This window comes from Oncorhynchus nerka, linkage group LG3 (assembly GCF_034236695.1).
Source record: "Oncorhynchus nerka isolate Pitt River linkage group LG3, Oner_Uvic_2.0, whole genome shotgun sequence".
NCBI classification, from domain to species: domain Eukaryota; kingdom Metazoa; phylum Chordata; class Actinopteri; order Salmoniformes; family Salmonidae; genus Oncorhynchus; species Oncorhynchus nerka.
This window is the reverse complement of record NC_088398.1, coordinates 67,463,008-67,480,770: the sequence shown is the minus strand read 5'-3', so window position 1 is coordinate 67,480,770 and position 17,763 is coordinate 67,463,008. Positions and strand designations below refer to the sequence as shown.

The following is a 17,763-nucleotide window of genomic DNA, read 5'->3' as shown; positions in this document are numbered from 1 at the left end:
ATTTCTATCTACAGGCCATCAGACTGCTGAACACTTGAACTTGACTGACCACCTGTTCTGATTCTCAACAAGTTTGCACACACACACACACACACACACACACACACACACACACACACACACACACACACACACACACACACACACACACACACACACACACACACACACACACACCACAACTGCTGCTACCAGACTTATTATGATAGCTAAATACTCCACAATTTAAACAATTGCCCCTCAACCCCCTCTTCCCCAAAACAGGTGTAAATATTGGACTATAAATTGTGCCTTCCTGTATTATACTTATGCTAAAATGTTTATTCTATTGAGCCATTTACTTTATGTTCATATTCTTATATTTTATTACTGTATTTACATTTTCGACAACGAACCTGCAAGTAAGCATTTCATTGGACGGTGTATACCATGTGTATCCTGTACATACCACTAATACAACTTGAAACTTTAAAACACTCACAAACACACTCCCCATTCCAGTACTGATCACTTCTGATTTGCTAATCCTACATAAACACTGTTTGGAATGTGACTAATATAAAGGGGTTCTGGGTCACAGAGTCTTTCCCAGCTCTTCAATCCACTAATCATAATGGAGCTGGGACCGGGTTCTATCCAGAGGCTTGATTAGATAGGGGACAGAGAATGACGTCACTTCAAAGTGCCTATTGAGTTTTCCCTACCAGTTAACTTATCATAAGAAAAATGATAAGTTCCCAAGTTTTGAAATGAAGGGCTTTTTCAGGGCAATGCTGAATGCGTCTTTCGTTGTGTTGTTATAGGAGGAGAGGGACAACAGGTGCACAGGGATATCCACAGGGATATAGGAGTTACTTTAATCTAGAACTATGGAACTGCTGCGTACTATCTCTGGTACATTTTTATGTTGAATGGAGATGGATGATTTCATGATCCTGGGAACAATGCTAGGTTGTCTTCTGAGATAGAGTATACTGTATGACTCAATTCTTAACCCTGACGTATTTTTCCAAAGTCGCCCTACACTGCCAGATGCTCATTTGCATCATCAAACTATTTTTTTCCATATCCTGATACAGAAATCAAGGGTTTTTGAAGAGACAGGGAAATACAGGTCAAGGATTTCCATTTCACATTCAGAAGTCATTTTTTAGAATGAAATCATCTACGCAGATCCCTTCAACAATTGTTTTAATCATTGTCAAAGATACACATTAAAATAAGACATAAGAAAATTAAGCTGTTGATGAATACCACACAGAGAGAAAGGGGGATGGGCGCCATGGTTACAGGATAGACACAGTTGAAGTCGGAAGTTTACATACACTTAGGTTGGCGTCATTAAAACTCGTTTTTCAACCACTCCACAAATTTCTTGTGAACAAACTATAGTTTTGGCAAGTCGGTTAGGACATATACTTGGTGCATGACACAAGGAATTATTCCAACAATTGTTTACAGACAGACAATTTCACTTATAATTCACTGTATCACAATTCCAGTGGGTCAGAAGTTTACATACACTAAGTAGACTGTGCCTATAAACAGCTTGGAAAATTCCAGAAGAGGATATCATGGCTTTAGAGGCTTCTGACATCTAACATCATTTGAGTCAATTGGAGGTGTACCTGTGGATGTATTTCAAGGCCTACCTTCAAACTCAGTGTCTCGTTTGCTTGACATCATGGGAAAATCAAAAGAAATCAGCCAAGACCTAAGAAAAGAATTGTAGACCTCCACAAGTCTGCTTCATCCTTGGGAGCAATTTCCAAATGCCGAAGGTACCATGTCCCTCTGTACAAACAATAGTACGCAAGTATAAACACCATGGGACCACGCAGCCGTCATACCACTCAGGAATTAGACGCATTCTGTCTCCTAGAGATGAACGTACTTTGGTGCGAAAGTGCAAAAAAATCGAGAAAAACAGCAAAGGACCTTGTGAAGATGCTGGAGAAAACAGGTACAAAAAAGTATCTATATCCACAGTAAAACAAGTCCTATATCGACATAACCTGAAAGGCCGCTCAGCATGGAAGCAGCCACTGTTCCAAAACCGCCATAAAAAAGCCAGACTATGGTTTGCAACTGCACATGAAGAAATGTCCTCTGGTCTGATGAAACAAAAATAGAACTTCCAATTTGTAAGTCGCTCTGGATAAGAGCGTCTGCTAAATGACTTAAATGTTAATGTAAATGTAACTGTTTGGCCATAATGACCATCGTTATGTTTGGAGGAAGAAAGGGGAGGCTTGAAAGCCGAAGAACACCATCCCAACTGTGAAGCACAGGGGTGGCAGCATCATGTTGTGGGGGTCCTTTGCTGCAGGAGGGACTGGTGCACTTCACAAAATAGATGGCCTCATGAGGGAGGAAAATTATGTGGAAATACTAACTAAGCAACATCTCAAGACATCAGTCACCCATCGCAAATGGGTCTTCCAAATGGACAATGACCCCAACCATACTTCCAAAGTTGTGGCAAAATGGTTGAAGGACAACAAAGTAAAGGTATAGGAGTGGTCATCACAAAGCCCTGACCTCAATCCTATAGAACATTTGTGGGCAGAACTGAAAAAGCGTGTGCGAGCAAGGAGGCCTACAAACCTGACTCAGTTACACCAGCTCTGTTAGGAGGAATGGGCCAAATTTCACCAAACTTATTGTGGGAAACTTGTGGGAAGGCTACCCGAAACGGTTGACCCAAGTTAAACAATTTAAAGGCATTGCTACCAAATACTAATTGAGTGTATGTAAACTTCTGACCCACAGTTCAAGAAGAGGGGTCAATGTAATAGTCTGGAGGACATTTGATTAATTGTTCAGCAGTCTTATGGCTTGGCGGTAGAAGCTGTTAAGGAGCCTATTGGACCTAGACTTGGCGCTCTGTTACCGCTTGCCATGCGGTAGCAGAGAAAACAGTCTATGACTTGGGTGACTGGAGTCTCTGACAATTTTATGGGCTTTCCTCTGACACTGCCTATTATATAGGTCCTGGATGGCAGGAAACTTGGCCTCAGTGATGTACTGGGCCGTACACACTAGCCTCAGTAGTGCCTTACGGTCAGATTCCGAGCAGTTGCCTCACCAGACGGCGATGCATCCGGTCAGGATGCTCTTCGATGGTGCAGCTGTATACATTTTTGAGGATCTGGGGACCTATGACAAATCTTTTCAGTCTCCTGAGGGGGAAAATGTTTTGTTGTGCCCTCTTCACGACTATCTTGGTGTGTTTGGACCATGATAGATTTTTGGTGATGTGGACACCATCCCGCTCCACTACAGCCCCGTTGATGTTAATAGGGGCCTGTTCGGCCCGCCTTTCCTGTAGTCCACGATCAGGTCCTTTGTCTTGCTCACATTGAGGGAGATGTTGTTGTCCTGGCACCACACTGCCAGTCCTCTGACCTCCTCCCTATAGGCTGTCTCATTGTTGTCAGTGGTCAGGTCTACCACTGTTGTGTCGTCAGCAAACTTAATAATGGTGTTGGAGTCGTGTTTGGCCACGCAGTTGTTGGTGAACAGGGAGTACAGGAGGGGACTAAGTACATACCCCTGAGGGGCCCCAGTGTTGAGGATCAGCATGGCAGACGTGTTGTTGCCTACCCTTACCACCTGGGGCTGGCCCGTCAGGAAGTCCAGGATCCCAGTTTCAGACGGAGGTGTTTAGTCCCAAGATCCTTAGCTTAGTGATGAGCTTTGTGGGCACTATGGTGTTGAACGCTGAGCTGTAGTCAATGAACAGTATTCTCACATAGGTGTTCCTTTTGTCCAAGTGGTAAAGGGCATCATCTGTGGATCATCTGTGGATCTGTTGGGGCGGTATACGAATTGGAGTGAGTCTAGGGTATTTATTTATTTATTTATTTATCCGTTATTTTACCAGGTAAGTTGACTGAGAACATGTTCTCATTTGCAGCAACGACCTGGGGAATAGTTACAGGGGAGAGGAGGGGGATTAATGAGCCAATTGTAAACTGGGGATTATTAGGTGACCATGATGGTTTGAGGGTCAGATTTGGGAATTTAGCCAGGACACCGGGGTTAACACCTCTACTCTTACGACAAGTGCCATGGGATCTTTAATGACCTCAGAGAGTCAGGACACCCGTTTAACGTCCCATCCGAAAGACGGCACCCTACACAGGGCAGTGTCCCCAATCACTGCCCTGGGGCATTGGGATATTTTTTAGACCAGAGGAAAGAGTGCCTCCTACTGGCCCTCCAACACCACTTCCAGCAGCATCTGGTCTCCCATCCAGGAACTGACCAGGACCAACCCTGCTTAGCTTCAGAAGCAAGCCAGCAGTGGTATGCAGGGTGGTATGCATTCGGGAGGATGCTGTTGATGTGAGCCTTTCAAAGCACTTCATGGCTACTGATGTGAGTGCTACGGGGAGGTAATCATTTAGAAAGGTTACCTTCCCTTCCTTGGGCACAGGGACTGTAGGGACTGTCCTGCAGCGTAGCATCCACATCATCTGAGTGGAGAAAAAACTGCATCTGTCTTTCGTTTGAGAATATTACTGACATGAAGAAGAATTTACACCCACCTTTAGCACACTTTTGTGAATGAGTGTGTGTGTGTGCTTGTGTGTGTCTGTGTGTTGTGTGTGTGTGTTGCATGCATATCATGTGTTTGTGTGGTGCAAGAACAACCTCCAAGGACTTCCCTCAGCCAAGGATGTCCGACAGAGAAGCTGAGAACCAAGGTCTGCACTCAAACGTGATTAACATTCTCCAAACATGCTATTAACCTTCTCCAAACATGCGATTAACGTTCTTCAAATATGCGATTAACGTTCTCCAAAAATGTCCGTCTTTGAGTGGGGCCTGTCCAGATATTTACTGAGGTGGTGATTATGTGGACGCAGAGCCCACCTTTCCTCGCTCCCTAGGCTACTTATACAAGGGTTAGCCAAGGGGTCACTTCAATGATCCATACAGCATATTGGTTTACACACTGAGATGGTTAAAACCTGTTTGGGATAGGGGGCAGCATTTTCACATTCTGAAAAGCTTGCCCAGAGTAAACCTACTGCTACTCAGGCCCAGAAGCTAATATATGCATATTATTAGTGGTATTGGATAGAAACCACTCTGACGTTTCTAAAACTGTTTGAATGATGTCTGTGAGTATAACAGAACTCATATGGCAGGCGAAAACCTGAGACAAATCCAACCAGGAAGTGGGAAATCTGAGATTTGTAGTTTTTCAACTCATTGCCTATTGAATATACAGTGTCTAGATGTGAACCGTCTTTAGAACGTTGTTTGAGGCTTCTACTGTGAAGTGGGGGCAAATGAGAGCTGATTCAACCAGAGGCCTGCCAGAGTGCCAGGAGCTGATCACGCGCGAACACGAGAGAGCAAACTGCGTTCCATTGCAATTCTAAAGACAACGGAATTCTCCGGTTGGAACATTATTGAAGATTTATGTTAAAAACATCCTAAAGATTAATTCTATACTTCATTTGACGTGTTTCTACGGACTGTAATATGACTTTTTGAACTTTTCGTCTGAAATTTCGCCTGGACTTGCCCGCGACTTGTGAGTTTGGATTTGTTTACCAAACGCGCTAACAAATGGAGTTATATGGACATAAATTATGGACTTTATCGAACAAAACAAACATTCATCGTGGAACTGGGATTCCTGGGAATGCATTCTGATGAAGATCATCAAAGGTAAGTGAATATTTATAATGCTATTTCTGACTTTTACTGACTCCACAACATGGCGCGGAATCTGCATGGCTTGTTTTTGTGTCTGAGCTCCTTAATCAGATTATAGCATGGTTTGCTTTTTCCGTAAAGCTTTTTTTAAATCTGACACAGTGGTTGCATTAAGGAGAAGTATATCTATAAGTCTGTGCATAATAGTTGTAGCTTTTATCAAAGTTTATTATGAGTATTTCTGTAAATTGATGTTGCTCTCTGAAAATTCACAATGTTCACAATGTTTTCACAATTGACAATGTTTTCGAGGCACAACATTACTGACCATAAAGCGCCAATGTAAACTAGATTTTTGGACATGAATATGAACTTTATCGAACAAAACATACATGTATTGTGTAACATGAAGTCCTATGAGTGCCATCTGATGAAGATCATCAAAGGTTAGTGATTAATTTTATCTCTATTTCTGCTTTTTGTGACTCCAATCTTTGGCTGGAAAATGGCTGTGTGTGTTTTTGTGACTAGGCTCTGACCTAACATAATCATATGGTGTGCTTTCGCTCTAAAGCCTTTTTGAAATCGGACACGATGGGTAGAGTAACAAGAAGTGTACCTTTAACTTGGTGTATTGCACTTGTGAATGTATGAAAGTTACATATTTCCCAAAAATATTTTCAGCAGAATGTTGTCGAGCGGAACCGCTAGCCGTAAGACGTTTTAACTCCCCAACTCTCACTGAGCTGCTCTATAGGATATAACCACTCACTGACATGCTACCTCATGTAAACTTTCCTTAACGTTAGGTATTTATCTCTACCTCACCAACTCCGAGTATTTATACCATTAACTCTCCCAGTGTCCTTATTTTCCCTATACACTTTAGTCACTACGGACCATTTCTATGCACACTTCTCTACTCTGCATGTGTGACCTTCACTACCTAACTCATCTTTACACCTGACTATACACACTTCTCTACTCTGCATGTGTGACCTTCACTACCTAACTTATCTTCCCACCTGACTATACACACTTCTTTCTCCAATTCATGCCCTAAAACATAACTTATAACATCCTCTGTAGTTATTTTGTGGAATGAACAATACAGTAATTGGTTTAGCTTTCCCTCCTATAGGCTTGGTGGAGATTTGCATAAACCTGTACAATCCTTTCAGTTCAACATAAGTGACTGAGGGTTAGGGGTTTAACTGGGGATCACTACCCCCCCCCAGCTCAGTGGTGTCAAACTCATTCCATGGAGGTTCTAGAGTCTACTGGCTTTTGGATTTTCCTTTTAATTAAGACGTAGACAACCAGGTGAGGGAGTTTCTTACTAACCAGTGAACTTAATTCATCAATCAAGTCCAAGGGAGGAGCAAAAACCTGCAAACACTTGGCCCTCCGTGGAATGAGTTTGACACATAACCTAGCTGAATGTCAGACCAGAGAGTCAAGCTCATAGTCAAACCCAGAACTGCAGTTTCCTTTTTGAGCAATGAGTGGAACAGAGTAGGATGAGGTTGCCCATTATACTCGCATATCCCCTCCTAATGGTTAAGGTTAGGGTTACAGGAATGATAATCTGATCCTAGATCTGTGGTTATGGGCAACTTTACTTGGGAGCAGGGTGACAGGATACAAGAAGGATACAACAGGAAGAGGAAGTGCTCAAAGGAGAGGAAGGGAGAGCAGCGAGGTAGGGTACGATACGGATGATGACACTCACCTTGTCCCTAAACGTGAGGGGTGCTCCCAGCGCCCCCCTGCCTTAGAGCGCAGCCCCTGCACCGAAGGGTGAGAAGTTGAGATGACCCCTCTGGAAGAAGATAAAGAGAGGGAGAGAAAGAGAGAGAGAGAGATACACAAATACACTCCAGAGTCAATGGGGTCAAAGAACCATTAAGGACATACAGTTTGAGCAATAAGCACTGTATGAAACCTGACATATGCTGAATGCATACCGTATTCTTTGAATATTAAATGTCGGTGTCATGGAATGCTTCAGTGGATTCTGTAGCCTAAAATATGCCATCGCTGGCACAGTCAAACAAAAGGGAATGCCTTCTCCACATTATACCATATCAGATAGACAAATTAAACATTTGGAGAAGGAGAGAGCACATCTTTATAGAAAGTGAAAGAGAGGACTGGTTCAGAATGAACCTATCTAGAGAGTGCTACTCTGTCAGCGGCTGTTGTAAGCCAGAGTAAGAATAGCTAGATCTGTCAGAATGTGCTGGAACATCAGCATTTTACACTACACACTAAGAAGCTCCTACTCTGTGATCGCCCCTGTGTGTCTCAGCCAGACAAAACTCACAACCCTCTCTTACACAAGACATGGGGCATTCCGGCCTTTTCAGGAACATTAGCTCTGTGTATGTCTCTGTAATGGATATAGCATGGATTCTCCATTAGCTAACCCAGGGAACGGGAACACCATGTCCCTCCTCAGTGTTCATGGGAATCTAATGGGAATACTGTGCCCTGAGCCGGTCAGAATGCCGCTAGGAAGTTCTTGTTCGCTTCATTGCTACATGCACCTCGTCTTGACTCACATCTCAATCCCTATCAGATCCAATCAATAATTATGTAGAAGGATTTTAATTGTGTTTTAACAATGTGGATCAATGAGGAGCGGATGCATCCTGTAATCTCCTGACCAGGACAGTTTGAGACTGGTAATGTCAAAGGAAATCAGACAAAAGAGCAAATATCCTGTCCTGATTCCTGCTTTGACCATAATATTAAATTAATATGTTCCTGTTGTCATTATGACTTGAGTCCTGCTCTACACCAGCCAATGGATTTGACAGTGGCTATGAGAGAAGTCAATGGAAGAGGACAGTTACATAGCTGAGGGTTATGTGGAGCCAGGAATATTTGCTAAACATGTATCTAGACCAGGAAAACTCTGGTTTACATGGTCATCAACATCTCTTAGCCTTGACATGGGTTTCCACTAGTTTGTGGTGGTGTGTGTGTGTGTGTGTGTGTTGGTTTAGAGAAACAGCCTTTTCTCATAGAGTAGACGTAACATAGTAAACGTAAATCTGGGACACTCAAATTGGTATGATATATTACGTTTGGTATGGTTACATAAGACAGAAAGTTACTTAAGGCAAAACTAAAGTAAGGTGGTTGGTCAGGGTGGATGGGTGGGAATATAACACAAACATCTAGCAATGCAAAGGTTGAATGTTTGAATCTCATCACATAAAACTTTAGGATTTTAGCTAATTAGCAACTGTGCTAACTACTTTTTAGCTACAGTGGCTTGCGAAAGTATTCACCCCCCTTGGTATTTGTCCTAATTTGTTGCCTTACAACCTGGAATTAAAATAGATTTTTTGGGGGGTTTGTATAATTTGATTTACACCACATCCCACCATTTTGAAGATGCAAAATATGTTTTATTGTGTAACAAACAAGAAAACAAAAAGACATGAAAACTTGAGAGTGCATAACTATTCACCAACCCAAAGTCAATACTTTGTAGAGCCACCTTTCGCAGCAATTACAGCTGCAAGTCTCTTGGGGTATGTCTCTATAAGCTGGCCACTGGGATTTTTGCCCATTCTTCAAGGCAAAACTGCTCCAGCTCCTTCAAGTCTGATGGGTTCCACTGGTGTACAACAATCTTTAAGTCATACCACAGATTCTCAATTGGATTGAGGTCTGGGCTTTGACTCAGCCATTCCAAGACATTTAAATGTTTCCCCTTGAACCACTCAAGTGTTGCTTTAGCAGTATGCTTAGGGTCATTGTCCTGCTGGAAGGTGAACCTCTGCCCCAGTCTCAAATCTCTGGAAGACTGATTTCCCTCAAGAATTTCCATATATTTAGCTCCAACCATCATTCCTTCAATTCTGACCAGTTCCTCAGTCCCTGCCAAATAAAAACATCCCAACAGCATGATGCTGCCACCACCATGCTTCACTGTGGTGATGGTGTTCTTGGGGTGATGAGAGGTGTTATGTTTGCAGCTCATTTTTAGTCTCATCTGACCAGAGTACCTTCTTCCATATGTTTGGGGAGTCTCCCACATGCCTTTTGGCGAACACCAAACATGTTTGCTTATTTTTTTTCTTTAAGCAATGGCTTTTTGTATGGCTTAAAGTGTGTATGGCTTAAAGTAGTCCTATGGACAGATACTCCAATCTCCACTGTGGAGCTTTGCAGCTCCTTCAGGGTTATCTTTGGTCTCTTTGTTGCCTCTGAGTAATGCCCTCTTTGCCTGGTCCGTGAGTTTTGGTGGGCGGCCATCTCTTGGCAGGTTTGTTGTGGTGCCATATTCTTTACATTTTTTAATAATGGATTTAATGGCGGTCCATTGAATGTTCAAAGTTTCTGATTTTTTAAATAAACCAACCCTGATCTGCACAAGTTTGTCCTTGACCTGTTTGGAGAGCCCCTTGGTCTTCATGATGCCGCTCATTGTGCCGCTTCTTTGGTGGTGCCCCTTGCTTAGTGGTGTTGCAGACGCTGGGGCCTTTCAGAACAGGTGTAAATATACTGAGATCATGTAGCAGATCATGTGACACTTAGATTGCACAAAGGTGGACATTACTTAACTAATTATGTGACTTCTGAAGTTAATTGGTTGCAGCAGATCTTATTTAGGAGCTTCATAGCAAAGGGGGTGAAGGAAAGCTGCCGTTACCGTCAATATTACTCGCCAACGTGAAATCATTGGACAATAAACTAGATGAGGTAAGATCCCGAATATCCTACCAACGGGACATCAAAAACTGTAATATCCTATGCTTCACGGAATCGTGGCTGAATGACGACATGGATGTACTCTGTACCGGCGGGATACACTCTGCACCGGCAAGAGAGAACCGCACACTCCGGTAAGATGAGGGGGGGGGGGGGGAGGTCTGTGCATATTTGTAAACAACAGCTGGTGCACGAAATCTAAGGAAGTCTCTAGATTTTGCTCGCCTGAAGTTGAGTATATTGTGATAAATTGGAGGCCACACTACTTGCCTAGAGAGATCTCAGCTATACTTTTCTTGGCTGTTTATTTACCACCACAGACAGATGCTGGCACTAAGACCGCACTTAGTCAGCTGTATATGGAAATAAGAAAACAGGAACCCACTCACCCAGATGCGGCGCTCCTTGTGGCCTGAGACTTTAATGCTGGGAAACTTAAATCAGTTCTACCAAATCTCTATCAACATGTTAAATGTGCAACCAGAGGGGGAAAAATTCTAGATCACCTGTACTCCACACACAGAGATGCCTCCCTCGCCCTCAATTTGGTAAATCCGACCACAACTCTATCCTCCTGATTCCTGCTTACAAGCAAAAAATAAAACAGGAAGCACCAGTGACTCGGTATATTAAAAAAAATGGTCAGATGAAGCAGATGCTAAACTACAGGACTGCTTTGCTGTCACAGACTGGAACATGTTCCGGGATTCTTCCAATGACATTGAGGAATACACCACATCAGTCACTGGCTTTATCAATAAGTGCATTGAGGACTTCGTCCCCACATTGTGTGTACGTACATACCCCAACCAGAAGCCATGGATTACAGGCAACATTCACACTGAGCTAAAGGGTAGAGCTGCGGCTGTCAAGGTGTGGGACTCTAACCCGGAAGCTTACAAGAAATCCCACTCTGCACTGTGACGAACCATCAAACAGGCAAAGCGTCAATGCAGGGCTAAGATTGAATCATACTACACCGGCTCCAACGCTCGTCGGATGTGGCAGAGCTTGCAAACTATTACAGACTACAAAGGGAAGCACAGCCGCGAGCTGCCCAGTGACACGAGCCTACCAGACGAGCTAAATCACTTCTATGCTCGCTTCGAGGCAAGCAACACTGAGGCATGCATGAGAGCATCAGCTGTTCCGGACGACTGTGTGATCACGCTCTCCATAGCCGACATAAGTAAGACCTTTAAACAGGTCAACATACACAAGGCTGCCAGACAGATTACCAGGACGTGTGCTCCGGGCATGTGCTGACCAACTGGCAGGTGTCTTCAATGACATTTTCAACATGTCCCTGATTGAGTCTGTAATACCAACATGCTTCAAGCAGACCACGATAGTCCCTATGCCCAAGAACACGAAGGCAACTTGCCTAAATGACTAAAGACCCGTAGCACTCATGTTCGTAGCCATGAAGTGCTTTGAAAGGCTGGTAATGGCTCACATCAACACCATTATCCCAGAAACCCTAGACCCACTCCAATTTCCATACCGCCCAAACAGATCCACAGATGATGCAATCTCTATTGCACTCCACACTACCCTTTCCCACCTGGAAAAAAGGAGCACCTATGTGAGAATGTTGTTCATTGACTACAGCTCAGCGTTCAACACCATAGTACCCTCAAAGCTCATCACCAAGCCAAGGATCCTGGGACTAAACACCTCCCTCTGCAACTGGATCCTGGACTTCCTGACAGGCCGCCCCCAGGTGGTGAGGGTAGGTAGCAAGATATCTGCCACGCTGATCCTCAACACTCGAGCTCCCCAGGGTTGCGTGCTCAGGCCCCTCCTGTACTCCCTGTTCACCCACGACTGCATGGCCAGGCACGACTCCAACACCATCATTAAGTTTGCTGACGACACAACAGTGGTAGGCCTGATCACCGACAACGACGAGACAGCCTATAGGGAGGAGGTCAGAGACATGGCCGGGTGGTTCCAGAATAACAACTTATCCCTCAATGTAACCAAGACTAAAGAGATGATTGTGGACTACGGGAAAAGGAGCACAGAGCACGTGCTCCTACACCTGCATTGCTTGCCGTTTGGGGTTTTAGGCTGGGTTTCTGTACAGCACTTTGAGATATCAGCTGATGTACGAAGGGCTATATAAATACATTTGATTTGATTTGATTCGATTCGATTTGATCCTCAAAAGGTTCTACAGCTGCAACATCAAGAGCATCCTGACCGGTTGCATCGCTGCCTGGTACGGCCTCCGACCGCAAGGCACTTCAGAAGGTAGTGCGTACGGCCCAGTACATCACTGGGGCAAAGCTGCCTGCCACCCAGGACCTCTACACCAGGCGGTGTCATAGGAAGGCCATAAAAATTGTCAAAGACCTCGGCCACCCCAGTCATAGACTGTTCTCTCTACTACCTCATGGCAAGCGGTACCGGAGTGCCAAGTCTAGGACAAAAAGGCGTCTCCACAGTTTCTCCAAGCCATAAGATTCCCGAACAGTTAACCAAATGGTTACCCAGACTATTTGTATTGTGTGCCCCCAACCCCTCTTTTACGCTGCTGCTACTCTCTGTTTATCTTATATGCATAGTCACTTTAACTACACATTCATGTACATACTACCTAAATGGCCCGACCAACCAGTGCTCCCGCACATTGGCTAACCGGGCTATCTGCATTGTGTCCCACCACCCGCCAACCCCTATTTTACGCTTCTGCTACTCTCTGTTCATCATATGTGCATAGTCACTTTAACGATACCTACATGTACATACTACCTCAATAAGCCTGACTAACAGGTGTCTGTATATAGCCTTGCTACTCCTTTTTCAAATGTCTTTTTACTGTTGTTTTATTTCTTTACATACCTACACACACACGCACACACACACACACACACACACACACACACACACACACACACACACATCTTTTTTGGCACCATTGGTTAGAGCCTGTAAGTAAGCATTTCACTGTAAGGTTTACACCTGTTGTATTCGGCACACGTGACAAATCAACTTTGATTTGATTTGGAATACATATGCGCGCACCCCTTTTCAGTTCTTAATATTTTAAAACATTTTTTGAAACAAGTTTTTTTTTTAAATTTTTACTTCACCAATTTTGACTATTTTATGTATGTCCATTACATGAAATCTAGCTAAAAATCAATTTAAATTACAGGTTGTAATGCAACAAAATAGGAAAAACACCAAGGGGGTTGAAGACATTTGCAAGGCACTGTATTTTGCAACTATTTAGCATGTTAGCTAACCCTTCTCCTAACTCTAACCCCTAACCTAGCTAACGTTAGCCACCTAGCTAAAGTTAGCATTATCCACCTAACCACCTAGCTAACACTAGCCACAATAAATTGGAATTGGAACATATTACATGTTTAGCAAATTCATAACATATTGTACAAATTGCAATTCATAACGTATCATACGAATTGTAATTCATAACATATCATATGAAATGAATTATGGACATCCACAAATTAATACATACCATACGAAACGTAACATATCATACTAAATGGAGTGTACCGGATTTACATTTACTATGTTACGTCTACCCCTCAGTCCAGGTTGAGAGAAATGGTTAGGGAGAGTTATGGTGGTAGAGGAGAGAGTTAGTCCAGGATCTGGTATCAGGGTGTAGGGTTTTATCTCGTTTGCTGCCGAGGTGTTATTGGTGTTGCATCTCTAGGAGAAAGGGTGATTCTGTCCTGGTAAATATTTCATGCCCTGTTTGAATTATTAAAGCTCAGAGCGCAGGTGTGTGTGTTCATCAACAGAGATGTACTCTCGGTCTGTCAAGACGATTCATGGTTTCCGCTTGATCCGTCTCATATGATGCAGATATGTGTGTGTGTGTGTGTGTGTGAGTGTGTGTATAGGTGTGTGGGGGGCATTAAATCCAATCCTGTAACCATAGACCACAAGCATTGAGTGTCTTGGGAACTAGGAGAAGCTCACATGTCACAATTGAAATGAAACGCTCAATACCAGCACTGTTAGTCCTACTGAAAACACAACAACACCCAAAACAGAAGAGCATGCCAAACATAAATCCCGAGTATGTGTGTCACCCGCCAAAATAAAAGGAGCAGTGCTAAAATGGCAGCATATTCACAGAGAGAAAACCCTGAAAAGACTTCTGTGTTTAAAAAGGGGATGTTGGGCAACCTGATCGAAACCAGTTTACACAACAGAGGGACAGGGCTACTCTAACCATCAGCACAGTAAGGAGGAGATAGATTGAGTGTGTGTTTACCTGGGTGTGATGTCTGTCCATATGTCTGTGCAGAGACGATGAGCTGGAGGAGTTTGACTTGATGTGACCCTCATCTTCCATTGAACCTGAAAAAAATCATATTAAAAAAATTAAGTTAAAAATATACACACACACACACACGAGAGAAAGCCATCAGTCAGTGAAGCCACTATGAAAGACAGAAGTGGAGAGATGGGATAGACAGAGTACCTGAGGCAGGAAACAGCATTGCAGTGGAGGAGAAAACTCTGTCACTTCCACCCTTTCACTGTAATACTGGAATCCCACTCAGCTTCTGGATCAAATCATGTATTATCTATCATATATTACTCCTATCTAGTCTCTTTTATCATGTATTAACTCCTGTCTATTGTCTTGTATCTATTATATATTACTCCTATCTATTGTCTATTATCTATCATCTATTATCTCCTGTCTATTGTCTATTATCTATCATGTATTAACTCCTGTCTATTGTCTTGTATCTATTATATATTACTCCTATCTATTGTCTATTATCTATCATCTATTATCTCCAGTCTATTGTCTATTATCTATCATGTATTAACTCCTGTCTATTGTCTATTATCTATCATATATTACTCCTGTCTATTGTCTATTATCTATCATATATTACTCCTGTCTATTGTCTATTATCTATCATGTATTACCTCCTGTCTATTGTCTATTATCTATCATGTATTACCTCCTGTCTATTGTCTATTATCTATCATATATTACTCCTGTCTATTGTCTATTATCTATCATATATTACTCCTGTCTATTGTCTATTATCTATCATATATTACTCCTGTCTATTGTATATTATCTATCATATATTACTCCTGTCTATTGTCTATTATCTATCATGTATTACCTCCTGTCTATTGTCTATTATCTATCATGTATTACCTCCTGTCTATTGTCTATTATCTATCATGTATTACCTCCTGTCTATTGTCTATTATCTATCATATATTACTCCTGTCTATTGTCTATTATCTATCATATATTACTCCTGTCTATTGTCTATTATCTATCATCTATTATCGCCTGTCTATTATCTATCATGTTTTACCTCCTGTCTACTGTCTATCATATATTACCTCCTGTCTATTATCTATCATGTATTACCTCCTGTCTATTGTCTATCATATATAACCTCCTGTCTATTATCTATAATCTATCATGTATTACCTCCTGTCTATTGTCTATAATCTATCATGTATTACCTCCTGTCTATTGTCTATAATCTATCATGTATTACCTCCTGTCTATTATCTATCATGTATTACCTCCTGTCTATTATCTATCATGTATTACCTCCTGTCTATAATCTATCATGTATTACCTCCTGTCTATTATATATCATGTATTACCTCCTGTCTATTATCTATAATGTCTTACCTCCTGTCTATTATCTATAATTTATTACCTCCTGTCTATTGTCTATTATCGATCATGTATTACCTCCTGTCTATTGTCTATTATCGATCATGTATTACCTCCTGTCTATTATCTATCATGTATTACCTCCTGTCTATTATCTATCATGTATTACCTTCTGTCTATTATCTATCATGTATTACCTCCTGTCTATTATCTATCATGTATTACCTCCTGTCTATTATCTATCATGTATTACCTCCTGTCTATTGTCTATTGTCTATCATGTATTACCTCCTGTCCATTGTCTATTATCTATCATGTATTACCTCCTGTCTATTATCTATCATGTATTACCTTCTGCCTATTATCTATCATGTATTACCTCCTGTCTATTATCTATCATGTATTACCTCCTGTCTATTATCTATCATGTATTACCTCCTGTCTATTGTCTATTATCTATCATGTTTTACCTCCTGTCTAGTGTCTATTATCTATCATGTATTACCTCCTGTCTATTATCTATCATGTATTACCTCCTGTCTGTTATCTATCATGTATTACCTCCTGTCTATTGTCTATTATCTATCATGTATTACCTCCTGTATATTGTCTATTATCTATCATGTATTACCTCCTGTCTATTGTCTATTATCTATCATGTATTACCTCCAGTCTATTGTCTTTTATCCATCATTTATTACCTCCTGTCTATTATCTATCATGTATTACCTCCTGTCTATTATCTATTATGTATTACCTCCTGTCTATGGTCTATTTTCTATCATGTATTACCTCCAGTCTATTATCTATCATGTATTACCTCCAGTCTATTGTCTTTTATCCATCATTTATTACCTCCTGTCTATTATCTATCATTATTACCTCCTGTCTATTATCTATCATGTATTACCTTCTGTCTATTATCTATCATGTATTACCTCCTGTCTATTATCTATCATGTATTATCTCCTGTCTATTATCTATCATGTATTACCTCCTGTCTATTATCCATCATTATTACCTCCTGTCTATTATCTATCATGTATTATCTCCTGTCTATTATCTATCATGTATTACCTCCTGTCTATTATCTATCATTATTACCTCTTGTCTATTATCTATCATTATTACCTCCTGTCTATTATCTATCATGTATTACCTCCTGTCTATTATCTATCATTATTACCTCCTGTCTATTATCTATCATTATTACCTCCTGTCTATTATCTATCATTATTACCTCCTGTCTATTATCTATCATGTATTATCTCCTGTCTATTATCTATCATGTATTACCTCCTGTCTATTATCTATCATGTATTATCTCCTGTCTATTATCTATCATGTATTATCTCCTGTCTATTATCCATCATTTATTACCTCCTGTCTATTATCTATCATTATTACCTCCTGTCTATTATCTATCATGTATTACCTCCTGTCTATTATCTATCATGTATTACCTCCAGTCTATTGTCTATTATATATCATGTATTACCTCCTGTCTATTATCTATCATGTATTACCTCCAGTCTATTGTCTATTATCTATCATGTATTACCTCCTGTCTATTGTCTATTATCTATCATGTATTACCTCCTGCCTATTATCTATCATGTATTACCTCCTGTCTATTGTCTATTATCTATCATGTATTACCTCCTGTCTATTGTCTATTATCTATCATGTATTACCTCCTGTCTATTGTC

At 41.4% G+C, this 17,763-nt stretch overlaps 1 protein-coding gene across 1 annotated transcript in view; it reads right to left on the bottom strand.

Moving 5' to 3' along the window:
* The window catches only part of LOC115126000 (unconventional myosin-XVI-like), a 344,854-nt gene that overhangs the window by 10,011 nt on the left and 317,080 nt on the right, over positions 1-17,763 (bottom strand). Inside the window, 1 exon segment of the mRNA XM_065005768.1 lies at positions 14,663-14,748. Coding sequence (XP_064861840.1) covers positions 14,663-14,748 — 86 coding nt within the window.